Genomic DNA, 27,942 nt, shown 5'->3' with positions numbered 1-27,942 from the left:
ATCCATAAAAATGCTAAGAAGAAAATATGCTTAGAAATCAACAAGAGTTTCTTCTAATAGTGAGATAATGAGGGAGTCTCACCTCCAGTCCCCATTTATTTTTTTTCTTCACTGTAGTTTACTAATTTTCCAGAATGAGCATTATTACCTTTAAAATCAGGGAAAAAACATAACTTCTAAAGTTTGAATAATCAACTAATTAGAAGCTAAATCTAATAATCACTTCTAACATTCTAAAAATCAACAGCATAAACCTCCTCAAATCTCTTTCTCTTCTCTCTGCTCCTGTGTTGCAAGTCCCCCACAGCATAGCTGTACTTTCCTGACAGTTTCAAGGAAGGATTTACTGATTTTCACCTCAGATAATGTTGAATGCTCCAGTTTCAGAAACTCACCAAAAAGAGGATTTAGTCTATTACAACAGACACATCCCCATGGTAAAGATGGATACCAAATACAAAGTATGCGTATTTCTGGAGAAAAATCAGTACATGTGCTTTTTCTGTTACAGAAATCAACTTCCGAATGTCTATTTGGCTCCGATGCCACTGGCCTGGGCGTCTCCCTCCTGGCTGCCTTGCTACATGCCCAGGCACTGCCCAGCAGGCCCATGGGCAGCAGTCAAGGTCCTAGCAAGGGTCCAGGCTTTGGGGGCTTCCTTGGTCCTCGTCAAGTCTGGGCTGCTTGAGCTCTGGAGGACTGCCCTGAGGATCTCCAGGCATCTCTGAAATATCAATAAACACAAAATGGGCAAGTGAATGAGGACTTCTATAGGCTTAAAGCTGACATAACAAAACACAGAGCCAAGATGAGGAATGGAACTGCCAGCAAGAGCCTGTGTTGCTAAGATGGGATCTATACCACAGTTCTCCATCGGGGGCAACTGTCTGTCAAGGGAAGTGGGCAACGTTTGGTGACATTTGAGAATGTCACAGAGCAGGGGTACAATCTGGGGATGCTGATAATACCCCACAATAGAACAAAATTATCCTGCCCAATCACGAAGTCATCAGGTCAAGAAACCCAATCTAGACCACTCTTCCTGAACCCAAGACAGATCACAGGGATTGCCTTATTCTAAGATAAACATCCAGGCAGGGATTCTTAGAAGACAGCTGCATCAGGATGCATCCTTGCTCTCTTAGAAGTGATATAAAATTGGGTGGTGCTAATTTCCAAAAGAACAAAAGAGAAGCATTAAACCATTAACAACATCACTTACCTAACTGAATTTCTTCTGTGGAAGAGGTAGAAATTATACTGGTTGGTACAGAATTTGGTGGTGTATCTGTCTTTAAGGGTGTTAAATTTATTCTCCTTGATTAAAAAAAATAAAAGGAAAGAATGGCTCATTAGTATTACAAAACTTATTTATATATGATATTAAATATCAAAACTACCAAAGTTCACCTGAGCTAGGCAAAGTGGTCCAATGCCTGTAATCCCAGTGACTTGGAGGCTGAGGCAGAAGGACTACAAGTTCAAAGCTAGCCTTAGCAATTTAGCAAGGCACTGTCTCAAAAATAAAAAAATAAAAAAAATTAAAATAAAAAAGGATAGGGATGTGGCTCAGTAGTTAAGTGCCCCCTAGGTTCAATCCCTAGTTCCAAAAAAAAAAAAAAAAAAAAAAAAAACCTTAGACAATCATATAGTGCCCAGTTATTTAGAAAGGATTACATCCACCTACTAAGTTTAACTATCACACTTATAATGGTCAACTCAAACCATAACCAGTCATCTAAAAGCTTTAAACAAAAGCTGAGTTCTGTTAATTAACAATGGTCCAGTGAGCACCTTACTGAATACTGCATACATAAGGTTATCAAAATTTCTACATATGGAAAGCACCAAACATAGATAATCCTTTTTTTAAAATCCAGAGCCTTAATTTTTCAATGACTATTTTTCTCTTTTTAATTACAAATGCAAGAAACTTGGTAAATAGTTTAGAAGAAATCAGAAGAGGAAAGCAATTTAATACCAAAAATATTTCAAAGAATGCCTCCCACTATCTAAAAACACACAGAAAAAAAAAAAAAAAAAAACCCATACTGCTATTCTGTAGAAATGAGAGATTTAGAAAGAGCTGAGCACTACACCTGAACCACACTGTGACTAAGCCAATAAAGACATAAGAGCACAGCAGAGAATGGGGGCTGTGCCTCACCTCCCCATCCTGCCCTGCCATCTCCCTCTCCACTAGTCCATCTGGAACACGAGGAGGTAGAGGGATTGGTGGAGAGGAAGTGCAGAGTCACAGGGGATAACTGGGCATCAGAGGTAAAAAGAAAGGAAAACCAAAGGCCAGCACTGCTTGGCGAAAGAAGGACATGTAAAGCAGCTCTGTGGCGGGGGCAGCAACGTGGATGAAGTCAGCTGACTAGTGAGAAGGGGGAGAAATAGCCATAGCATCACAGGGAGCCCTTTGTTCCTGGGGACCAGGTAGCTCAGGAAGACATTCCTTATAAACAAACGAGCACTACTCTGCCACAGAAAGGAGGGTATCTGGCATTTGCAACAACATGGATAAACCTGGAGGACATTATGGTAGGAAACCAGGAACAGAAGACAAGAACAACATAGTTGCACCATCTAGAATCTAAAAAAGCTGATGTCGTAGAAGTCAAGAACAGGAAAGTGGCCACCAGAAACTGGAGGGCAGGGTGGCAAGAGGAGGAGGGATGGGGAAAGCTGGCCAATGGGTCCAAGGTCAGCAAGATAGGAGGAATGGATTCTACTGCACAGCAGGTGATGTGGTTACAACAAGTGGCGTGCATTTAACACAGGATCCTGAATGTTCCCCACCATGCAAATGGTAAGTGTTTAAGATGATTTGATCAGGACATGAGGTATACATGTATCAAAATACTGCTGTATATGGGGCTGGGGTTGTACCCAAGTGGTAGAGCACTCACCTAACATGTGTGCGGCCCGGGTTTGCTCCTCAGCACCAAATAAAGAAAAACAAATAAATGTATTGTCCATCTACAACTAAAAATATTTTTTAAAAAAATATTGCTGTGTACCCCACATTAACATACAGTTATTATGTGCTAACAGCCAGGCATGGTAGTGCATGCCTGTAATCCCCAGCAACTGGCAGACTGAGACAGGGGGATTATAAATTCAAGACTAGCCTCAGCAACTTAATGAGGCCTTAAGCAATTTAGCAAGATCCTGTGTATCAAAATTTTAAAAAAAGGGTTAAGTGCTCCTGGGATCAATCCCCATTACCAATTAAAAAAAAAAATAAAGAACAAAATAAGGGGCTGGGGCTCAGAGGCAGAGCGCTTGCCTAGCATGTGTGTGGATTCTCAGCACCGCATATCAATAAATAAAATAAAGGTCTACTGACAACTAAAAAAAATTAAAAGAAAAGAACCAAATAAAATGGGTAAAGGTGCACTGTAAGTCCAGTTACTTAGGGGACTGAGGCAGGAGGATCTCAAGTTCAAGGTCAGTCTAGGCAACTTAGCAAGAACCTATCAGAAAATACAATGAAAAGGGCTGGAGTATAGCTCAGTGCTGGCTTAACATGTGCAAGGTTACAGGTTCAATTCCCAGTATCTCAAAAAAAAGAAGGCACTTGGCTATAGCTTGACTGAGTGTTGCCCAAAGGCCCACATCTAAAGGTTTGCTCCCAAGACTATGGCACTACTGGGAGAAAAGAGCCATTGTGAAGTAACGGTGGAAGTAAGATCCTGGCAGACATGTTCTTGAAGGGGATTTGGGTTCCCTGGCCTTTTCCTCCCTATCTTTGCTTCCCAGACTCCATGAGTGAGCAGGCTGCTCCACCACTGTTCCTGCCACAATGCACTAGGCTACCACAGGCCTAGAGCAATAGGACCAAGTGACTATGGACTAAAACCTCTGAAACCATGAGCCAAAGAAAGACATTTATTCCTCCTTCTAGGTTGACTTGTCTCAGACATTTATCTCAGTGACAGAAAGCTAACCAGCACTCCCTTTTATTTCCCACCTGTCATGAAGCACCTGGTACCATCTTAGGAAAAAGAACACAGGTACAAAATGAGGACATATTTCCAGGCTCATAATCTAACAGAGGAAACCGAGACCTAAACCAAACATCTGCTATTGAATGTGATGGGTGGTGACAGAGTAAAGGGCTGAAGGGCCACAAAGTCCTTAAACAATGAAGACACACTCAGATGGGTCTTTCAGGAGGACTTTGGTGTTACTAAGGGGACAGACAATACAATGAACCCAAAAGAGGCTGACACAGAGGCTGCAAAGGCAGAGTGTGCTCTGGGAACACAGATTAACCACAGAGAGTGGTTATGGTCCTGGATGGCAGGCTGTGACCAAATCTCAGTCCGGGTGCCTACACAGCAGCTAGGAATGAAGGAACTGGCAGAGGCCTGCGAGCCAGAACATGACACCCTCAGATTTAATGTCAAGCAACCTCTCATAACGGTGGGAAGGACTCACTGCAGACTTCTACCTTGAACAGACGGGGAGTGTTCACTTCACAATGTCAAATTCTTGTTTTGTCAAATGTGCTTACCGGGGGGTGGTCTTGCTCCAGGCTTGTAATGTGTTCAGAGTGACCCTCCGGGATGGGTGCGCTTTCGTGTTTTGACTACTGGGCTGTAGGGTCTTCTCCTCTGAAGGCCCTGGCAAGGAGTTTTTGATGCCAGGAGTTACTGAAGGAGTGTCCTTGAGGGCTGCTGGGGCTGGAGGCTGTCCAGATGACGAGGGACTTGTAGAGGGACTGCTGGAGTCATGTATTCTGCTGCTGGGGGTCCCCTCTCCCAATCTGGGTCCTGGTGAAGATCCTTGGTGCATCTGACTTTTAGTTTTCTTTGCTTTATCAAGAGTTCTCATGCTCAAAACAGGCTTCTCTTTCAACGGAATGCCAAGTTCATCTTTCTCAAATGTCACAAATGAGCAATAACCATCTGTGGAAGAAATGGCCAGGAAAGCCCCATCGCTGGACCTTTGTTCCCAAAGCAGAGAAAAAAGTTAAAGACTTTAGTGACATTTACAACCCATATTTAACACTCTCAAGACTAATCAGAAAATAAAGTCTGATGAGCTGGGTGCAACAGCCTGTGACTACATACTACTCAGAAGCCTGATGCAGGAGGACCACTTGAGCTCAGGTGCTAAGAGTCCAGCGTGGGCAACAGGACAAGAACCTGTCTCAAAAATAAATAAATAATGGGTTGGGTTATGGCTCAGCGGTAGAATGCTTGCCTAGCACATGTGAGATCCTGGGTTCGATCCTCAGCACCACATAAAAATAAATAAACAAAATAAAGATATTGTGTCCAACTACAACTAATAAAAAGAAAAAAAAAAAAGACCCAGATCCCAGTGGGTGGCACTACTGGGAGGTAGTGGAACCTTTAGAAGGTGGGGCCTGCTTGGAAGAGGGGAGTCACCGGGCATACCTAGGAGGGGTATATCCTGTCCCTGGACCCTGGTACACTCTCCCTTTCTGCTTCCTGGGTGCCAGGAGGTGAGAGGCTTTGCTCTGTACACACCTCCACCCTGATGTTCTGCCTCACGTTTGGCCAAAGGCTGACCAGGAACTGAAGCCTCTGAGACCAAATAAATCTTTCCTCCATAAGTTGTTTTTCTCAGGTATCTCACAGCAACAGAAAGCTGATAAACACAGCATGTAGCTAAGTCACCACAACTCATCTGCACTATTATTAACTTTCATATAAATAACAATGAGATAGATGATCTTTTCCTTTCTCAAGATAAAAAAAAAATTAAAAGAACAGAGAAATAAAAAAGAGCAATAAAGAGTAAGAAATAGATGGTGAGTGGCCAGGCCCCAGCTAAAGCAAATGCAGGTCTAGGCAGGCAGCAGAGGCCAATCAGGGACCAAGGACTGGGGATCTAGCTCAGTTGGTAGAGTGCTTGCCTCATATGCACAAGGCCCTGGGTTCAATCCCCAGCACCACAAAAAAAAAAAAAAAATTAGGGACCAAAAAGTGGCCGAGGGAGAGCAGAGCGCCAAGTGACACCACTTCCAACGGCTTGTCAGTGAGTTTCCTTCAGAGAACCCAACAAGATCCCAAATGATGAGGAAGGCCCTGGGGCCTCCCTGCAGTTTATGAGAGCTCCACTAGTCCCATAGGGCAACCTAAATGACATCAAACCTACAGCTGTTAAACTAGGAAACAAGCTTCACAACAAACCAGAACAGCTTTCCCTTTAATGTGACTGGCAAATGGGACCAAAAGGGCCATTTTTAGTATTGACATATCTCCTAGCCCAAGGCGTACCCTGGTCACAAGACTCTATCTCTTCCTTTGCTCACTGGCAAGCACTCACCACGAAATATCACTCAGGGTGTGGTAATGTATATTAGACACATAGCCGAAGGGGAAAGGCTGCTGGGTGTCATAGAGCAGCACGGAATCCTCAGAAGCCACTGCAAACACCACGCGGTAGGGCAGGCTCAACAGTTCCATGGCTGGCTCGCGTGATCCCTGATCTGCAGGGGAGATGGGCAGAACAGAGGACAAAACCAAGTTCCCAAAGGAAATAACCAATTCCCTCAAAAAGCCCTGTCTCAGGGAAATATAAATGAGAGCTTTACTAAAAACCAGTTTGCTGTTCTTTACAAAGAATTCTTTATATATGAATAAAAGAAATGTACAAAGGAACACAATAGTAAGGACAGTATGCCTTGGGCACCGAGGTCCAAAAAAAGATTAGAAAAGGGAAGAAGTCATTCTGAGTGGTCACGTTCTGATAAGAAAACACATGGTATATTTAGAAACATTCCACCAGGTGATGCTATAATGCTCTGTCAATCTGGCTATATTCATTTACATTAAAAGTTAAAAAGTCAAAAACAGCTTCTGCTTCCAGCAGAATAACAGGAATAACAGAGACCAACCCTTCACTTGAAAACCACTAAAATACCAGGTAAAATATATAAAGCAAGTTTTCAAAACACTAGTCATCAGGCAACAAAGGATGATCTCTGAGAGATGCAGCAAATGAGTGAAGTCCTACAATTGCCTCAAATTACTGCCTGGTGTGCTTCCAGGTGCCAAAAAGGTAGCGAAAACCTAGGTCAGGCCTCGCAGACCCCTAGTCGAGAAGACAGAGCAGGCAGCTGGGAAAGGCCAAGGCAGCCAGTACTCACAGGCAGGGACACAAAAGCTACAGAAAGAGTTGCAGAGAGCTTTGAGTCATCACCTGAGTACTGAGCAGTGCCTACCTCTGAGGACAGTACCGGAGGCTGAGCAAGATCTATCAGAAAGAAAGCAATCCCTGAAGCTCACAGCAGGCCAGGAATCCAGCCAGAATGGATGCTACAACTTGGATCTGGAATGTCCCCCATAAGCTCATGTTTTGAAAGCAAGGTCTCCAAATGCAGCAAGTTTCTGAAGTAGGGCTTTTAGATGATTGAATTTTGAGGGCTCTGACTTCAAGAGTGGATTAATCCATGTGATGGATGACAGATTAATCCATTAGCTGAATGAACTACTGGGAGGTGGGACCTGTTGGAGGAAGTAAAAGTCACTGAGGGCAGCCCCTTAGAAGGGTTTATATTGTTCCTGGCCCCTTCAAAGCCCTCTTCAGCTTCCTGGCTACCATAAGCAGCTTTCTTCTGCCACACCTTTATAACATGTTTTTGCCTTGGAGCTAACCAACTGAAACCACAACCAAAATAAACCTTTCCTCCTTTAAGTTGTTTATGTCAGGAATTTTGGTCATAGTGACAAAAAACCAACTCAGTGAGAAGCTTCATATTTCACAGGACATAGATTATTCAGAATGATTTGCCTCAAGAGTAGGGAAAATTGGCCCAAGACCAAATGCTACTGTGACGGCATCTAACAAAGCTTAAAAACAAGACCCAAAAGAATCAAAATGTTTTTAAGTAACTTCCCTACATCCCAGAGTAAACCTCAAGAAAACTTATAGGAATGAAACTATCCAACACATCCACTAAGGTAAATTTCACAATGCTTGCATAAGTTCAAAGCATGTGAGGAGCCAGGAAAATATTACCCACAATTAGGAGGAAATAAAAAAACAACCTTATGTACAAAAACATCAAGTTATTGTAACTGTACTCTATAAGCTCAAGAAGCAAGAGAAAAGAAGCAACATATAAAAGACATGGGTTGCCAGGCATAGCCGCGCACACCTGTAATCCCAGAGCTTTGGGAGCCTGAGGTAGGAGGATCAAGAGTTCAAAGCCAGCCTCAGCAAAGAGTGAGGCGCTAAGCAACTCAGGGAGATGCTGTCTCTAAATAAAATACAAAATAGGGCTGGGGATGTAGCTCAGTGGTTACATGCCCCTGAGTTCAACCCCCAGTACCCTCCACACACAAAAAAAGAAGAGACAAGAATATACAAGAAAGACTCAAACTGAAACTAAACTTTAAGAGATGAAAACTGCATGTCACAGATGAAAAATACACTGGACAGGACCACAGGTAGATCATACAGAAGAAAAAATTAATGAACTCAAAACCCAGCTGTCAAAACTTCTAAGTCAAAGCACAGAGAGGGAAAAAAAACCTGAAAAAGGAAACGGTCATCAATAAGCCATGGGATAACTTCAAACAGCTTAATGCATCATCAAAGTCCCTGATGAATAGGACAACAATCACTTGCAAGAACACCCTAATTTGATAAAAACTATAAACTGATTGACTTAAGAAATTCAATGAACCCCCAAGCACAAGAAATATGAATAAAACTACATCTAGGCACATCATATTTATATTGCCTAAAGTCATTGATAAAAAGAAAAATCTTAAAAGCAGCTGGTGGAGGGAGTTAAAAACAAAAACCTAATTTACACATAATTTTACTGCCTAGAAAATCAATAATGAATCAGCAGAAACACAAAACTAGCACTTATATTCTCTAAAGTTGTGGTAAGCAAGAAAATGTATTCTGGACAATGGGGAAAAAAAACTGACATACATGTTGATAACATCGGTCCTTGCTCCAGCTTTTAAGGGTAACTTAACTGATAATCTCATAAAAGGCGAGAATAGAATAGCAATTACCAGATATGAGGGAGAAAAGAGGGAGAGGGAGGAATTAGGAAAGGTTGGTCAATAGGTACTAAGTTACAGAACAGGAGATAGAAATTCTGCTGTGGATGATGAATATAGATGACACGACTATCCTGTATATTTCAGAAAGCCTACAAGAAAGAATTTTCAATGTTTTCACAACAAAGAAATGATAGCTGGGCAGAGCAGTGGTGTATGCCTGTAATCCCAGTGGCTCAGGAGGAAGAGGCAGGAGGACTATAAATCCAAAGCCAGCCTCAGAAATTTAGTGAGGCATTTAGCAACTCAGCAAGACCCTGTCTCTAAATAAAATATATGAAAGGGCTGGTGATATGGCTCAGAGGTTAAGAAATGATAAATGGGGCTGGGGATGTGGCTCAAGCGGTAGCACGCTCGCCTGGCATGCGTGCGGCCCGGGTTCGATCCTCAGCACCACATACCAACAAAGATGTTGTGTCCGCCGAGAACTAAAAAATAAATATTAAAAATTCTCTCTCCTCTCTCTCTCTCTCTTTAAAAAAAAAAAAAAAAAAAAAGAAATGATAAATGTTTGAGACAGATATGTCCTGATTTGAACTTTACATAATACATACATGTATCAAAACATCATATCGCACATTAACATAAATAGGTACAATTTTTAAGTATCAATAAAAAAAAGGTTCAATTTTTAAGTATCAATTTAAAAAAATGAGTGAATCAAACCCACATACACACCTTTTCCCAAAACACATGCAATCCCCACCCGACCAGTGACCTGCCTCAGACAGAACACAGCACAGCACAGCACTGTGGCCCTAAGGGTACCTGTTTCCATCAACGGCCTCAATTCAAAGTAGACAGGGCAGCAGCGAACAGCGAGTGTGGCTTTGCTAGGACACGGAAGATGGGCAATAGGCCTAAAAAATTAAACATAGTTTAGAAATAGTCACTGCTGCTCAGCAAAAGCACAAAGAGAGGGCAAGCATCTCAAATATTCCCTCTATTGTATACCTTTTGAGATTTTTCCTGGAGAAAACATAAGTTGTATTCATTACATTTTCACCGGATTCCACACACCCAGCTGTGGAACAGAAGGGAAAGAGAGGTGAGTCAGTGTTAGGTTAGACTGTTCTCCAGCAAAAGTTTAAGAGCCTTTAATTCTGGTTTGTCATTTTTCCCCCATAATGCTATTCTCTGGACAATGTTATTTTATTATTGAAGACAAGTACAAATATTCCATCACTATCTGTTCTTGCTCTTTACTCCAGTTCTACCTATCTGCATCTTCACCTGAGGGTCTGGCAGCTCCCTGGGAACTGGAACATAAAGTAGGGTACCCTTGCTATATAAAACATTTTTGAGAATCCAGGCAAATCAAGCTGATGAAGCCTGAAACTAGATCCAGCTGCCCAGGATCCGCCTAGGAGCCGACTCTCTGTCCCTGGATTTAGTCCTTGGTTGTCATCCAGAGACTGAGACCCGGGCTTTTCCCCATCTGCCTGATTCAGACTTGACTATGCGAGGAGAGCCAGCCAGTGCAGCGATTCCCAGCCTCAAGCAGAGCCTGACTGCTCTGGGGAACAGTTCTTTCTGACAGCTTGTCCTCACTTACTCTAGATGTACTGAAAACTAGGGCAAAACCTGCCAGGGAGAGGCTGTGACATAAAAGTGCTCTTATAAACTCCTCCCTACTCCATGTTTGTATCTCTTGACACATACACATATCATTTTATATATGACCATTTCATATCTATCAGAAAGAGCAGTTAGCAGTATCAGCTGTCTATTTACTATTTCTTGCTTTGCTAACCCTCTACCCATCTTGTCCATCTTTCCACCTCCACGTAATCCATTTTAATAAACCATTATGTCACTTTTACATTTCTTCTATTCTCATATAATCAATGCAGACAGCTGTAACTCAACCACAAGTATACCCATCTGATAGATTCTTTTTAGAATCTTAAGAAATGAGATATTATTTACACTTTTCCTTATTTTGCTTTTCTTAGCCAATTACTCATGAAGGTCAATTTGTATCTACTTATTTTTGGCAACTGGGAATTGAACCCAGGGCCTGACTTACACTAGGCGAATGCTCTACTAAGAGCTGCATCCCTAGCCCTAATGCATTTTTTTCCTAGTAGCTGTATTCTATTTACTGGTATAAAACTACCTCCTCTGTTAATGAGTATTGCTTTGTGTTTGTTTTTTTTTTTTAACCACTACAATGCTTGCAATAAACATCTTTGAAACACACCTTACATACTATGCATTTACTTTTTTTTTTTTTTAATGATTAAGGTGGTAAATTTTGTTGGGTATCTTTTACTACCATATTTAAATTAAAATACTTATCCCCATATCACCTTGCCCCAAACTATTAGCCATCTGGCAAATGTTTATTCATTTTTCAGCACATTACTAAAATGTTTTCTCCTCTGGTAAGATCTTCCCCACCCAGATAATGGGCAAGGTCTCTGGGCTCAAGGTCTTGGCTTATGCCAAACCCTGGGAGGCCTCCATGACTCTCAGGTTAGATTCCAGGTTGCATTCACTTCTTAAGGAACTGGCTCTCAGAGTGGACAGATGGACTGGATGGCACATACATTTAAATGTTACCAGACTGCTTTCCAAAATGGTGATCCATTCTCCCAGCAACAATACCCACATTCTGCATGCAATAGTATTATTTTTCCAGTCTGATGGAAATAAAGAGACATCTAGTTTTTACGATACTTCAATCTGTAATTCCCTACTGAGTTTTAGAATCCTTTTCTGTGGTCCACTCAATGTGTAGCTTTGCTCTGCTACAAACCACCATTTTTCTTCTGAGATTTTCTTCCTCTGTGTATTTAGGATTGTTGAATACAATATATAGCAGCCCTTTCTTCCTTATACCACAAACACAAATATTATTTTCCAGTTCCACCATCCATCCACTAGTTCAACTTGCTGCATCTTTTGCCATTATCAAAGTTTTATATTAAAATGCAAACAGACCTGTTGTTTCTTTAGGAGTTCTATATTCTTGTATTTATAGTTAAGTATTATATTTACCTGAAAAATTTTTTTTCCTTCTTTTTTTGGTATTGGGGAATTGCTTTACCACTGAGCTACAGCCCCATTTTTTTTTTTTTTTTGAGACACAGTCTTGAAAAGTTGCTGAGGGTCTAAGTTGCTGAGAATGGCCTGGAACTTGGAACTTGTGATCCTCCTACCTCAGCCTCCCAGAACTTTGGGATTACAGGTGTACACCACAGTGCCTGGCTTAGAATTAATTTTTTATCTTCTTTCATATAGTTATTCAGTACCATTCATTGGATAACCTATTTTCCCCACTAAAATTCCACCTATGATCATGTTAAATTCCCTTATATCCCTATTTCTCATTTGTCAATCTAGTTCACTAGTTTTTTAGTGTAGTCCTATACCAATACCATATTGATTTGACAACAGTAGTGTCAGTGTTTTTTGGTATCTGATGAGGCAAACACTCAACTCTTTTTCCTTTTTTTTTTTTTTTTCATATTTCCTCGGATAGTTGTCAGCATTTGTTCTACTAAAGAAAACTGGGATTAAAAAAAAAAAATAGGGGCTAGGGTTGTGGCTTAGCAGTAGAGTGCTCACCTAGCAAGTGCGAGACCCTGGGTTCAATTCTCATCACCACATAAAAGAATTAGAAAAAGTATTATCCGGGGCTGGGGATGTGGCTCAAGCAGTAGCGCGCTAGCCTGGCATGCGTGCGGCCCGGGTTCGATCCTCAGCACCACATACCAACAAAGATGTTGTGTCCGCCGAGAACTAAAAAATAAATATTAAAAATTCTCTCTCTCTCTCTCTCTTTAAAAAAAAAAGAAAAAAAGAAAAAGTATTATCCAACTACAACTAAAAATAAATATATATAAAAAAAAAAAAAAAACAGGGAGTTGGGGATATAGCTTGCTTAGTAGAATTCTTGCCTTGGGTTCAATCCTCAGCACCACAAAAAGAAAAGAAAAAGAAAAAAAAACCTATAGATTCAGTGGCACCCAACCATAATCCCCGCTACTCAGGAGGCTGACATAGGAAGATGCCAAGTTCAAGGCCGGCCTGGGAAACTTAGCAAGGCCTTGCTAAAACAAAAAAGAACAAAAAACCCTCTAATAGGACTTAAATTGAAAATTAAACTGGTGATAATTTTCAGAACACAACATATTTCCATTTATACAGAACTTGTTTTATGGGGCTGGTTGTGGCTCAGTGGTAGTGTGCTTGCCTAGCATGTGTGAAGCACTGGATTTGATTCTCAGCACCACATATAAATAAATAAAATAAATGTCTGTCAACAACTAATAAAAAAATATATTTAAAAAAAAAGAACTTGTTTTACAATCTTTAATAATCGAATCTAGAATTTTTCATAAACATTCTTGCCTTTTTTTATTAAATTCACTTTCATGTATTTTATGGGTTTTTCACTAATATAAATGGATTCTTCCTCAGTGCTGGGATTGAACCCAGGGCCTCATTCATGCTAAGCATGCACTCCACCACCAGGCTACACCTGCAGCTCCTACTGGGATACTTTTCCTCTTTCCATTTCTTAGACTTACTGCAGTATAGAAGATATAGATTTTTATGTATTTACCCAATACTGGCCACCTTATCAAATTCTTTTTTTGTAATGCTTGTATTATCTTTTAAATCCCTTGGATTTTTCTATAAATACAATCCTATCAAAGGCATAAAAAGTTGTTTATCTCTTCCAATCTGGGTAATTTCATTTTCCTGTTTTCCTGTATTTATTAACCCCACAAAAAACAATAATGGTGATAGCAAACTCCGATCTGGTACCTTATCTTAACTAAAGATATTTTGGGAGTTGCCATTTAATAAAGGATTTTTTATTAAGTTTAGTAAATAAATTTGAATAAAAATGTTTTTGAGAGTAACTTTAGTAAACAACATTAGCAACTACTACTTCTTGGTCCTGAATCTTCTTGCATCAAAGTGTCCCCAAAATGCTCTCAAAGTTCCTTAAAGCCTCACCCACATATATGCATGAATGACTCATGCCCAGCCTGACTGGGACTCTTGGTGGCAAACCTGACCTGGGCAATACTGTCATCTTCATGCTAAGGATGTTCGTCAAGCCATATAAATTAGCTGACATCTCTGTGGACAATCTAGCCACAACACTGCTCTGCCTGATCATGTTGGGCTTATTAACCTTCTGCCTTCCTGTAGCCAATAAATCTAGTTTTTCCTTGCTGATTTTGCTGACTTTTCAGATTTGACAACTAAACTCCCACAGGTTAGTTCAACCAAACTTGTCCCTCTCCAATGAAGGTGCCTTCATTCTTGAGAATAATAAAAATAATAGGCACTTTATTTTTGGCTTTAGAACTATGACTTCCACATACATGTCTAATAAAAAAATCATTCAGTAAAAGGTTTTATTGGTAATTTTTTTTAACCAAAAAATTTATCTAAAATAAACTGTTTATCACTCTAGTTTCATCATTCCCAAACTTACCTGAATATCAAAATCACTTGGAAATGTTTTTAAAATTCCAAAAGCCAGGTAATACACCCCATACCAATAAACTCCCATCTCTAGAGTGGGACACAGCACTATCTTTTTGAAGCTCCCTTGGAGGTTTCAATGTGCAGACAAGTTGGGGACCAATGCTCTGATCAGACTTCACTGAGTTGAAAAGAAGCATTACGAAAGGGCAGCACAGACACCCCTGTTCTGTCATCACACCATTAGATCAAAAGCTGTCAACACACCTGGGGCAAGGAGCAAAGATCCATCAGGAGTAAAACTGAGTCTACGAAAGAAGGACTTCATACTGTCATCATGGAACATCCGGTAACTTCTTGCCTGTAGCATACAAAGTTTAAACATTACTCTAAATCTTTAAATAAAGATTTACACACTAAATCTTTACCATTTATTAACGATGTAATAATAAATAAAATTAAAACATATTACAAATCAAATAATCATGAGAACTGAATCTCTCTTTCTGTTAAGGAAAGTTATATACGTGCATCTGTATCTCCATATGTGTATATGTGTTTGTATAATAATTTTTTAAAACTCTGTATACATCCCACCCCACCACGGTGGTTTGTCTGGAGAGTGAGACTGGAGAGAAGCAGGAAGACAACCAGGAGACCTTTGCTCTTACCAGGTTTTAACAACATTTCTTGAACATCTGTGTGGGATAGCCTCTGCCACCATTTATTAATAACTTATAAACTGTTAGCATTCCATTCTCAACACCTGAAGGAAGCAGGCATTACTATCCTCCTTTATAGACATGATCTCTCAGTGCAAGTCAGTTTACACCCACAGGGCCTTCTCCTGGCACCTCGGGCTGGGTTTGCACCAAGTCCCCTTGCTGCTCCAAGAACTGACTTGCTCCCCCTCACCTAAGTGTCTGCCTTGAAAGTCATGACTGCTTAGGAACAGAGTCCTACTCGTTGTTCTTTCAGATCCTTCCTACTCCTCCTAACTACCAGCCCTGTGATCTATGCTGGTTCTGTCAGAGCTCTCCAATGACCTGCAAGATGGTATACTATCTGCTACCACTGAGGCAACGTTCAACCCACCTGCCTTTTTTTTGGTACTGGAAACTGAACTCAGGGGTGCTTTACCATGAACCACATCTCTAGCCCTTTTAGTTTTTGAGAGAGGGCCTTGCTAAGTTGCTTAGTGCCTCACCAAGTTACTGAGACTGGCCTCAAATTTATAGTCCTCCTACCTCAGGCTCCCAAATTCCTGAGATTACAGGTGTGCACCATCATAACTAACTTTTTTCTTTTTTTTCCTTTTTGGCACTGAGAATTGAACCCAGGGATGCTTTAAATTTTGAGATCAAGTCCAAGTTGTTTAGATTGGTTTTGAATTTGCAATCCTCCTGCCTCAGCCTCAGGAATTATAGGCATGCACTACTACACCCAACTTGCCTTCTGCTGCCTAATACAAGAATCTTCCCAGATCAGTTGTGATACACTCTAGCTAGACCTGAGAATCCTGGAGACCCTGCTACCTCAAGCCAAAGGAACACTCACTTTTAATGCCTCCCAAGTGATTTGCTAGGTTGCAAACCACGATCATCCACCACTGGCTCTCTCCTGTCCCCAGATGTCCCCATTTCCATACAGACCAGTCTCTTTCCATTCCAAGAGGAAACCTTATGGTATAGTTAGTCCAGGTGTCCAGTCCCAAGGCCAGTGATTTAGCTACAAGGGAGGACCTCCTGACTTCCTAAGTCTCAATTAACAGACTTTTGAAAGGATGTCATGATATTTCATACCTCTCCTTCGGCCCCAATTCCAGACAGCATCTTTGAAACATTAAAAGCCACACGCTTCTTCTGTGTGCTGTACACCCTCAATACCCTGAAGAAAGAATAGATTTTCCTCTTCTAGCAAATGAATTATGATTCATACAGAAGCAATCTATTACCATCTATGACTGCCCCAAGGAATCAGAGTCTGCAGACCAGTACCACTGACATTTAGACTTAATTGAAGAATTATGACAGATTGGCAAATATTAACCACCTTAAGGAAACAGCAGTGGTAAAAATGTCACAATTTTATTTTCAGTGCATGTTTCAACTTCTCAAGTGAGACACACTTCAGGCCGTCTTGTGTTTCAGGTCTTAGATATTTGTCCCAGTGGCAATTTGTATGACTATAGTGAAGTTTGTTTTGTGTTAAAAGAGTCTCACTCTTGGAGAGTTAGAACATAAAGGGAACTCCAGCAGAAAATCTGGTTGTTAACTCATATTATTCTTACTAACCAATCAAACTGGTTACTCCTGATTGCCTGAACAAAACACAAATATCATAAAATAAATGGCATCCAGAATACAACAGGAGAGTCTATGAAAAATAAACACTAACTCCTACATGTTGCTTTTAGGCCAGGGTTATATTATTTTCAATTTTTTAGTTAAAAGTAGTTGGATGAATATTTAAAAGAACTATTATGTTAAACTACTTTGTTCTATGTTCCCAGATATTAAAGCTTAAATATACTACATATAATTATAATAAGAATCTAATTGTATTACTAAATAATAATTTACATAATATATAAGCTCTAGGTTATGATTTCTAATCTATTTAAATGCGCTTACATCAATTTTATTAAAATATTCATTGAATTAAAAACTTGGAACTTAATGGGTTAAATAATACACCTGGAACTCCAGATCTTTTTTAACCCTTTGTTCCAAGAACATAATTAAATGCAATTGTACCAATAAATACAGCAACAAGACTTCTTTTCAAGAAGGACAAAATATTTAGTTTCTATTAAATTTAAATGCAGTCATTAAAAATTTAAATGGAGTCATTAAAAATCACTATACTAGTAACTATCATCAAAAAGTAAAATATAGGAGCTGGGGCTGTAGCTCAGTGGTGGAGCACTTGCCTCGAAGTATGAGAGACACTGGGTTCGATCCTCAGCAATACATAAAAATAGGTAAATAAAATAAAGGTATTGTGTCCATCTACAACTAATACAAATTTAAAAAAAAAAAGTCAAATATAGGAGTTAGGGATATGGCTCAGTGATAGAGCACTGACATAACATGCATGAAACCCCAAATCCAATCTCCATCACCACAAAAAAAAGAGAGAGAGAGAGAGAGAGCGAGCGCTAAATAAATACTCCAACTAGCTTTTTTTGTTTAAGTCATATTCATGAAAGACTTTTTTTGGGGGGGAGGCAAACTCTTTTTTTTTTTTTTTTTTTTTTAAAGAGAGAGTGAGAAAGGAGAGAGAGAGAGAGAGAATTTTTAATATTTATTTTTTAGTTCTCGGCGGACACAACATCTTTGTTGGTATGTGGTGCTGAGGATCGAACCCGGGCCGCACGCATACCAGGCGAGCGCGCTACCGCTGAGCCATATCTCCAGCCCGGGAGGCAAACTCTTGTTGAACTCAAGAACACTCAACCACCGAGCCACATCTCCAACACTTTTTTTGAATTTATTTAGAGACAGGATCTCATTGAGTTGCTCAGCACCTCTCTGTTGCTGAGGCTGGCTTTGAACTTGAGATCCTTCTACCTCAGGCTCTCTAACCGCTCAGATTACAGGCCTGCACCACTGCGCCCCACTCTTAAAAGACTTTTTAATTCTCCTGTGAAATCAAATGCAATAGTTCTTCCTACATTAATTCACCCCTTCAATAAAGATTTACCAAGTGCTAAATCTGTGTAAGGTACCTGCCCTAATCAGTTTCCACTTATTATAAGAGTATGAAAAAAAGAACAAAAAAATCAGAGCTAGACTATTATTGATCTTGGTTGTAATAAAAATTCCTCTGCAGGGCTGGGACTGTGATTTAGCAGCAGAGCGCTTGCCTAGCTTGCATGAGGCACTGAGTTCGATCCTCAGCACCACATAAAAATAAACAAATAAAAGAAAGGCATTCTATCCATCTATGACTACAGAAAAAAAAAATTAAAAAAAAAAAAAAACCTTCTGCAGAAAATACCAAGCAATACAAAGACAACTTGCCAAATACTAACATACCTGTCACAGCTTAGAGTAGCAACATATTGACCCAAAGGATCCCAGGTTACTCCTTGTACATAGCTTTTATGTTCATTAAAAATTGAAATCTTTTGTCCTACAAAAAAAGCAACAGATTACCAAAACCTCCTTGGGAACAAATTGTATAAACTATGACATAAATATTATTCCCTTTATTCCACTGCATCATTCAGCAGGCAGCAAGAGACAGGCTCTGTTCCAAACCTGTGACGGCTGAGGACCCAGAGCTGACTCCACACAACCCCCACACTCAAGCTCATAGAATAATGGAAAGCCAGGGCAGCTACAGACAGGTACAACACAACGCAGATCAGAGGAGAAGCAGGAGTAAGCATCAGAGAAGACCCGATGTCTTCACATCCAGCAGGATGTAGGGGAAATGAAAGGGAACAGGAAGGGTATTCTACAACAGCTGAGCTCAGCATAGATGGTGTAGTGACAAGTAACTGAGAACTGCTAATGGGTAAGGTGAGAGCCAAATCGTGAGGAAAAGAGATATAATCCAGATTCCCTGTGGGTGAGGAAAAGGCACAGGCATGAGCCAAGAACACTCAACTGGGAAGTGACCATGTTTTAAAGATGAAACTGAGGCTCAGGAGAGTTGGCAAAAATGGTCACTAGTTAGGAGCTCAGCTAGGAAGGGCCTGAACTGGTGCAATGTTAATAGGGATGGTGAAGAGACTTTAAGGAAAATACTCGGAAAATAAAGCCAGCAGCACAAAGAGATTCCCTGGATAAAAAGGAGTTATGGAGCCTTAACCATTTTTTTCATCAACCAATTTTTTATTTGTTCAATTCTTACATTTTAAGTATTCTCTGATGACATTCATCTCATGCCAAATCCTTAACCATGGCAGACTGCAACCAACTAATTGATGAAGTTCCCTGTGTCATTTTACAACGCCCTACCCATTCCCCTCATCTCTTGTCATCAACCTCAAACAGACTGATTTGATGCTCACACAAAAGGCTTCCACCAACTCACACATACAAGCCTATCGCACAGGATGCAAGCCTACAAGGATGCTACATTCATCTGCAGGCCTAGATTCTTCTGCAACAAACATCAGCCTGAAATCCTACTAATTTAACTTCATACTCATTTTGCTAACTTCTAAACAAAATGAGGCTCCCTATCTGCTCTTCAGAATGTGACTAGCCCCAAACTTACAGGTTTGCCAGACTGTTATACTTCACTCATAATAGGAGTGAAGAAGTATTGACACTTTAAATCATCATTCAAAAGCCTAATCGTTCTTAAAAAATGAACAAAGCAATCAAGAAAAGCCTCTCAAAAGTGGTATGCAAGTCACTTTCCCAGCACTTCACTTTGCAGTCGCTCCCCACCACCAGCGAAACCGTCAATCTTCAAGCTGCCAGTGACATACACACACAACATGCAACATACATGTTTCAGTCTAACTCCCTGCCCTTCTGCTCTACTTTATGGCACTTCTCTTTCTCTCTCTGAAACTCTTTTCTGGAAATCTGCTGGGATTGAGGTGCTGGGGTTGAGAAGAGGGATGCAGAAGACTTCTGAAGATCTGAAATAGCTTGTGGGAGAAGGCAAACAGGTCTGACCCTGAGAAGCAAAAGGAATGCAGGCTTGGAAGCAACTGCACTCAGCCCAGGCTGGGGTCTGTGAAGGTGGACGTGGAGATGGAAAGACAGTCAGAGGGACTAATGCGCAGGTATATGATTCTGTTGGGGAGCAAGGCAGGGGAAATAACAGGCCAGAGGGGCTGAAAAACAGTAATCAGAGAACTTAGGATTTGTGCACACTGGAAGACAAAGCTGAGGGTAAACACATTCAAAAACCTGAAGGAGATGAGGTTTTAGTGAAAGAGCAGGACCCTTGGTTGACATTGGCAGAATAGTTAAGCAACAAAGGTCTAAGATGTATCCTTGACTTTAGTCGCCCTGACAAAACTATTTCCCCCCACAGAGTCCCTAATCTCGGGAAATGGCACCAATATCCACCTGGCTGCCAAAAGCTTAGAATTATAGCCAGCCCATCAGCAAGTATTGTCAAGTCCCATCCTCCCTCACATTTACTCCATCCTGTTCCTTGGATAGGGCAGGCGACTCCTGCCACAGGGCCTGTTCTTGTAGTTCCCACAGGTGAAGCACTCTTTTCCTAAATAATGTACACAGTTTGCTCTCTCACTTCAGTCAGGCCTGTTTGTACAAGGGCCCAAAGCTCACGGTAGCTCTCCTAAACAGCCTTTCCTAGCACCTATTTTGACATTATACCAATCTGTGTATTTGTCCACACCCCCCACCACTACCATGTAGCCATTTCAGATCCATTGTTGTCAGCAAATACAGTAGTGGCCTGCATACTCATAATGTTCAAGGTCATTACAACTGGCTTGAGGGGGTACTAGATGCACTGGCCTCACAGAACTGAAATCATTGAAAACAATGGCCAGATGTGGAGAGGACAGAAGACAGTAACACTGGAGCTGGGGCCGTAGCTCAGTGGTAGAATGCCTGTCTTGCATGTGTGAGGCCCTGGGTTTGATCCTCAGCACCATATAAAAATAAATAAATAAACAAAGATATTGTGTTCATCTACAACTAACAAAAAAAAAAAAAAGACAGTGACACTGGTCCTTCATCATGCCAGAATACTGGATATTGATTAGTGAGAGGATGACAGACATAGGCTGGAAAGAGGATGGCCCAAATGGCTGGATAGAACAGAGATTTTTAGAATAGATGAAAACTGAACTGATATAGTAGACAGTAATGGCCAATGCCAACTCCACTCCTGGATTCCCTAGCCAGGCACTTGGGTTGTGAGACAGTGATTGCCTGCACATTAGACAAGAGTACAGGAAGAGTCTGGGTGAGAATAAAAGGTCTGAATAAAGGACTGTAGGGGATAAAGATGACTGGGAATTAGCTACTATTGGGTTTGGAACTCACTGCTACTTATATACCACTGCAACTTCTGACATAGCGCCTGTCTCCCAGAACAGAGAACAAATGCCGTAAAGGCAGTGGAATGTCTTCAGCTATCCTTGATTTCCTAAAATGGAAACCTGATCGCACCTACATCAACCAGGATGCAATGCACATTAATTACAAATGACCAAGTCCTCCACTTGGTGCCTGTACCCCTCATGTCTGCCTCCCAAGCACATGAGATTTGCTTCTCACAGGCACCAGTAACTCACAACACCACTGCAAAGCCTCCTACACTCTGAGTGGAGCCCTAAAAACTGAGTTGGACTCATGGTATATGGGACTAATCCGTCTTCTCTTAGTTCAATCACCAATTTTAGTTCACTTAAGAAACTTTTCTTATGGCTTTTAAAGATAAAGCAGGCTAGACTTTTTTAAATACTTAGAATATTCCATCCCCCACTAATAAAAAATCTCTATTACCTTTACTAACATCCCATATGATGGCTGTGTTATCCACAGAGGCAGAAGCCATTAAATTCCCATCAGTTGCCCAGCAAATATCATAAACATCTTCTAAGTGGCCCCTAGAACCCAAATAGGACAGAGAGGGAAAAAGTCATTATCCCAAAAAGGAAAAGGTTGCTAAAATTATAAACACAAACTCTGGAACCATGCATTAGAATGAGATTCTAGAAATTTCCACAAGAATTATATTAGCACTGGCTATAAACAACTGCTTTCAAAGATATTTGTATATTTGATATTGATTACTTTCTACTAAGGAAAACTTTATAAAAGAAAATCCTCTTTAACTTATTTTATCTTTTATTGTCTTATGACTATCTCATATAAGTAAGTTTTAAGTTAGATATAAAGGTCAAAAGGCATATTCCATTTAATGTGTCAGGTGATAAAGATAAATCACTCCCATGGTCCCTCCTCAGGTCACCTCAGGGTTTTTACAACAGTCCAGTTCTCCTTATTCAGCTGAGCCTCATCCTCATCCTGAAAAGCAATCTGTTCTGGCTCCTTGTTATCATTCACCTTCCACAACAAAATGACAGCATCTGTGGAGAGATTCAATTTCAGATAAGCCATGCTTCACTGCACACTCTTCCATTTCTGGATTTTTAGGGCATTAAACAACATTTTTTCTGTTCAATGGACACTGTGGCCATGATGATTTACTTTTGTTAAAAATCTGGACAGAAAGACTAGGCTTGCCTTCTAAACTAACATTACAAAAGAATCAACCTCAGACCAGAGCTATATAAAGTCACCTTAAAGAAGGATCCCCATAGTCGGCAAAATGCCATTGCCTTAACAAATTAAGGCATAAGCTACATGTAGCGGAATAGGGAAAAAAAAGGTGGGGGGGGGGGCAAAGACCCACCAATGCAAAAGTTTACAAATTGTTCCTTTGTAACTTTCAGCAAGTCACTGAATATCTGATGACTCAGTTTCCTCAATATAAAATGAGGGGGTGGGGGGCCTGTGGCTCAATGGTAGTGCACTTGCTTGGCATGTGTGAGGCACTGGGTTCAACTCTCAGTACCATATATAAATAAATAAAGGTCCTCAACAATTTAAATATATAATTTTAAAAATGACCCTTTTAAAAAAATATGTATATATATAAAATGAGGATAATGATAATATACCTACCTGATTGGGCTATTGTGAGGGCTAAGTGGGTCAATATGCATAAAGCATTTACAACATGATGCTTGGTGCATGGAAAGCTCCATTTAAGTGTCAACAATTAATTCATTATGGATGTACCAGTCACCTTAGCCTGATGCTAGCTAGCTATGTCTTGTGCCTGATGACTCCTCACATTTTGACTCTACACTTCCTACAAAACCTTCTGACAATGATTTAACTTCCTGTTTAAAAATGTTCACAGGAGCAAAGTAAATGGATTTTGCCAATGTATAAACATATGTGTCCCACTCAAACTTGACTGGAATCCTGGTTGCATGCATTAGTCTGGGAGTTTGGCTGACATGATTGGCTCTGACAAATGGATACTCTACATATACTGAAGAATAGCAGGTTTCCAGGTCTTCAAGGCCAAGAGGCTTTGCAAAACCAGAGCTGTCCTGTGCAACTTCACAGGAGACAGCCTTTGGCCTCCTAGTGGTCTTCCACCCTCTACCTTTTCCTGTAAACACACACACACAAACCACATACATATGACACACTCTGAGCCTCATAGCACTGAACTCAACTATTTCCCTTTCCTCTTGTTCCAAATAAAAACACACATTTGCTTTATCTTATACATTTCCTAGACTATTTGAAAGTAAAAGGTTTACTTTTCTGTATAGTTTTAGCAGACTGAAAATCTGAATCCATCTGCTCTTACCAAACAATGACAAGTTAGAAGGCTAGTCATTAAAGTAATTCCTGAAACCAATTAATTACACAGAGCCATGGAACCCACTCTAATCACCACAGATATTAAACAACCAAACAGAGCCAGAACTGTTGCAATACTGACAAAAGACAAGCACCCTTCCTGCCTGATTTCAACCATCTTCAAGGGAGCAAGTGGAAAAGAACTGTTTTCAAGCAGGTCTTCTAAGTTTAATATTGTTATCCTCCATCTCCTCACTCTGACACACTTGCCCAAATAGTATTTTTCTGAACTATCTAAATGCCAGATTGAGAAGATCAGTGATACCTGAAATAAAAAGGATATTTAGCTCAAATGTCACTAACTAACATGAGACAAGTAGGTATGTAGATCTCAATGGATTTTTGAAGTACAATACTCACCATCTCCTCCTGATGCTAAAATTTCCCCAGTTGGAGAAAAACGCACCACATTGACAGCTTTGGTATGACGAGCAAGATTGGATAAAAATTCCACAATGGCTTTTCCATCTGGTCCTTTTTCTACCTTCCAGATCTGTTGATACCAAAACATTCACTTAAAAAAAAAAACAAAGAATGAGCATTCACTACCTTGCTTGTACTAAAACATTTCTATGCTTATTTTCAACAAGAGAATTTAATTTTCCTTTTGAAACACAAAATGAAGGAATCTCTCCTTTCAGACCATGAACTATTCAAGAACAGCAGGCAGGCTTTGAGGTCAACAGATGTGGGTCTGATTCCCACCTGGCCCTTTCCTGACTATGGATTTGGGCAGGCCTCACACCCTTTTCTGATTCAAATTTCCTCATCTGCAAAGTGAGCTCAACCATATCTCAGGTAGGTAAATAGTGAGAGGAGGAAAGGAGGTGTCCAAGTTCCATACCTGTGATCCTCCCTCCCACAGCTTTCTAGAGAAAATTGTTACTCCAAAGGAACCCAGACCAGGATTCTAACATAATGGGCATCCAGTTGGAACAATGTAGACACTATTACTCAAATAAGAAAGCTACTCTCCCTGGTGATGGTAGTGCACACCTGTACCTGACTACTCAAAGAGGTTGAGGCAGGAGAGTTGCAAGTTTCCCATCAGCCTGGGGAACTTAGCAGACCCTGCCACAAAATAAAAGGGCTGAGAATGTAACTCAGTGACATAGTGCTTGCCTAGCATGCAGGAGGCCCTGGGTTTCATTCCAAGTTAGATTTTTTTAAAAAAAATTACAAACACTACTCTGTCTCGCTTTCATCGCTCATTTCAGGTTCTAAGAATTTAGCATTCTGGGCTGACAGAGCAACCTGAGGAGGATGCCATAAATTTTAAATAAAAGAGTGAAAACTGTGGCTCCAAGTGGGGCTTCCCTGGGTCTTCGGTCTCTGTCCCCTTTACCCTGACAGCGGTGTCCACCCCCGCAGACGCCAGTCGGTGGACCCGGCCAGAAGTGGCATGCTGGAAGTCCAGGCTGTACACAGGCTCCTTGTTGTGCCAGGCTATTTCACACGTGATGACTTTCATCCTCCCGAGTTCTGATGGGCGGTCCTTTTTCCGAAGGCAGCGGGAAGCTGGATCAACTGAATTAAGTACCAGTGTGGGGCAGGAATCCCGCTACCCGCCTAAGTGCGCGCCGCCCGGGAAAGGACGCCCCCTACCCCGACTTCCCACCTGCGCGCTCCACCCCCAGCGCCGCCTCAGCTCAGCGTCCCACCGCGCAGGACTCCCCCGCAAAGCCGGAAAGGCAGGGCGACCGGGGACTGCGGCCGCCGCAGGAGCCCCGCTGGGCGCAGGCCGGAGGCGAGGGAAGGGTCCACAGTGGGGCCGCCTCGGGGAGGGCGCCGTCTCCGGAAAGGGCGCCGCGGAAGGCGGGGGAGGGAGCTCGCGGGCAGGGCCTCACGGGCGAGGGACGGCTGCGGGGTCCACAAGACCCCACCTCAGGCTCGGGCGCAAGGCAGCGGGAGCCCGCCCGGGCCTGGCGGGAGGAGGCTGCGCTGGGCGGGGCCGGCTGCCCGCCGCTCGGGAGCCACCCCGGCCCCAGCAGTCTGCCCGCCTACCCGCCAGTCCTCAGCGAGGCCCTCTCACCCCGGCGCGGCGAGCGCGGAAAACCTGCGGGGATGGGGGGTCAACCCCAGGAAGCCTACCTGCAGGGAAGCTGCCAGTCCGCGGCGCCACAAGCTCCCGCCGTTGCGCGCGCCACTTCCCGCGCACCGCAGGCTCCGCCTCCCTAGGGGCGGGGCTCCGGGCGACTCACCTTGTGGTGGGCGGGGCTCCGAGGTGCCCGCCTCCGGCGCCCTGTCTGGTCCACCGCCATTCGGCGGGTGGCGGGTACGAAGGAGGGTTCCTCCTGCAGACTTAACGGATTCCTGCAGACTCGCTGGGACGAAAGAATGGATGAGACTATAAATTATTTACTACGATCACTTATTCCCTTGGTTCGATTTTTTTTTTAGAGGGGCTACCAGAGATTGAACTCATGGGCACTCGACCACGGAGCCCCATCCCCAGCTCTATTTTGTTTTTATTTAGAGACAGGGTGTCACTGAGTTGCTTAGCTCTTCGCTTTGGCTGAGCTTGTTTTGAACGTGCGATCCTCCTGCTTCAGCCTCCCTAGCACCTGGGATTACAGGCATGTGCTACCGCGCCCAGCCCCTTGGTTCATTCTTGCAGCAAACAGGTACTAAGCATCTGCTATATGCTGGCCCCTATGCTGGCACTGGATCCTCAGTAGTGAGCAAAACTCAAACTTACCCTTGGGGTATTTACAGTCTCATAAAAGATAGGTCAGGTGGGTAAACAGTTTTGAGACCTGCCCAAAACGTCAAAATGTGTTCATGAGTAGTTGAGTTATCTGAAAAGAGGCCAGCCTAGTCACTGGAGTTTCAAATAACAATAAAATAGAGACTGTCTTCCAGGAGCAATGTACACAATTACAATTAAAAGGTAAAGTGAGGCCCGGTCAGGTGGCGCACCGTGGCTCCGCAGGCTGCAATTTAAAGCCAGCTTAGCAATTTAGCAAGCCCCCTAAGCAATTCACGGAGACCCTGTCTCTAAATTTAAAAATTTTAGAAGGGCGGGAGAGGTGGCTCAATGGTTAAGTACCCCTCGGTTCAATTGCTGCTACCAAACAAACAAAAAGTACTGAGGAAAGAGCTCAGTGGTAGAGTATCCTGGGTTCAATCATCAATGATATACACAAGTACAAATAAAAGAGCCACAATTAAGGACTAGGGTTGTGGCTCAGGGGTATAGCGCTCGCCTGGAATGTGAGAGGCCCTGGATTTGATCCTCAGCATCACATAAATAAATAAAATCGAGATACTGTGTTCAGTTACAACCAAAAAATAAATATTAAAAAAAGAGCAATAACTTAACATTTTGAAGTTGTACACCAATCAGTAGGCAAAGACAAATACACCAAGCCTTTTTAAGTGGGGTAAGTTTCCAAATGAGACTTGGCCCACCCCTGAGCTTCCTATTAGATCAGGAAACAAATGTCATGGGATGCCTTGCTTTTGCTTGATAAAAGAAATGCACAGGTTCATCTGAGGAGACTTTTCCTAGCATTTTTTGAAAGCTGGCTAACCGGGTATGGTGGCACACTTCGTAATCCCAGCTTCTTGAGAAGCTGAGGCAGGAGGATGGCAAGTTCCAGGCCAACCCCAGGGCAACTTAGTGAGACCCTCTCAAAATAAAATAAAATTAAAGGCTGGGGTTGTGGCTCAGTGGTAGAGCACTCAGCTAGCACAGGCAAGGCCCTGGGTTCAATCCTCAGCATCACATATAAATAAATAAAATAAAGGTACTGTGTCCAGCTACAACTAAAAAATAATTTTTTTTTTTAAATTAAAGTCTGTAGCTCAGTGGTAGAGAACTCCTATGTTCAATCCCTAATACCATTAATAGATAAATAGGGACTGGGGTTGTAGCTCAGTGGCAGAGCGCTTGCCTAGCACATGTGAAGCACTGGTTTAATCCTCAGCACCACATTAAAAATAAATTTTATACATATATAATATATATATTATATATATATTAATGTATCTGTGTAGGTAGTCAATATTTTCTGAAAGAACATACAAAA

General features: G+C 41.7%; 1 protein-coding gene and 1 non-coding gene across 2 annotated transcripts; both read right to left on the bottom strand.

Annotated features, from left to right (window-relative positions):
• Nucleotides 1-467: 467 nt before the first annotated feature.
• On the bottom strand, nucleotides 468-26,033 carry Chaf1b (chromatin assembly factor 1 subunit B). Its single transcript, XM_026380368.2, has 14 exons — nucleotides 26,003-26,033; nucleotides 25,257-25,438; nucleotides 24,272-24,404; nucleotides 22,440-22,557; nucleotides 21,971-22,074; nucleotides 18,557-18,653; nucleotides 16,319-16,403; nucleotides 14,784-14,877; nucleotides 10,020-10,089; nucleotides 9,834-9,925; nucleotides 6,310-6,472; nucleotides 4,526-4,957; nucleotides 1,223-1,317; nucleotides 468-724 (listed from the first exon to the last, which is right to left on the bottom strand). Exons 2-14 carry the CDS (start codon nucleotides 25,380-25,382, stop codon nucleotides 630-632), a joined length of 1,704 nt encoding a protein of 567 aa, XP_026236153.1. The 5' UTR covers nucleotides 25,383-25,438; nucleotides 26,003-26,033; the 3' UTR covers nucleotides 468-629.
• On the bottom strand, nucleotides 19,751-19,822 carry LOC113175989 (small nucleolar RNA SNORD101). Its single transcript, XR_003300023.1, has one exon. It is a non-coding gene; the product is annotated as a small nucleolar RNA SNORD101 (small nucleolar RNA).
• Nucleotides 26,034-27,942: the final 1,909 nt, after the last annotated feature.

The sequence above is a fragment of the Urocitellus parryii genome, chromosome 2 (genome assembly GCF_045843805.1).
Source record: "Urocitellus parryii isolate mUroPar1 chromosome 2, mUroPar1.hap1, whole genome shotgun sequence".
NCBI lineage: Eukaryota > Metazoa > Chordata > Mammalia > Rodentia > Sciuridae > Urocitellus > Urocitellus parryii.
The sequence above is the reverse complement of the archived record's forward strand: the minus strand, read 5'-3'. Positions and strand labels throughout refer to the sequence as shown.

Excerpts from the sequence above, each read along its gene's own strand:
- Chaf1b (XM_026380368.2), bottom strand. The coding sequence starts at position 25,382 with ATGAAAGTCATCACGTGTGAAATAGCCTGGCACAACAAGGAGCCTGTG. Across the intron at positions 14,878-16,318 it reads GAATTGGGGCCGAAGGAGAG|GCAAGAAGTTACCGGATGTT; the intron begins GTATGAAATATC and ends TGTATGCTACAG. Across the intron at positions 9,926-10,019 it reads TCCAGGAAAAATCTCAAAAG|GCCTATTGCCCATCTTCCGT; the intron begins GTATACAATAGA and ends TTAATTTTTTAG.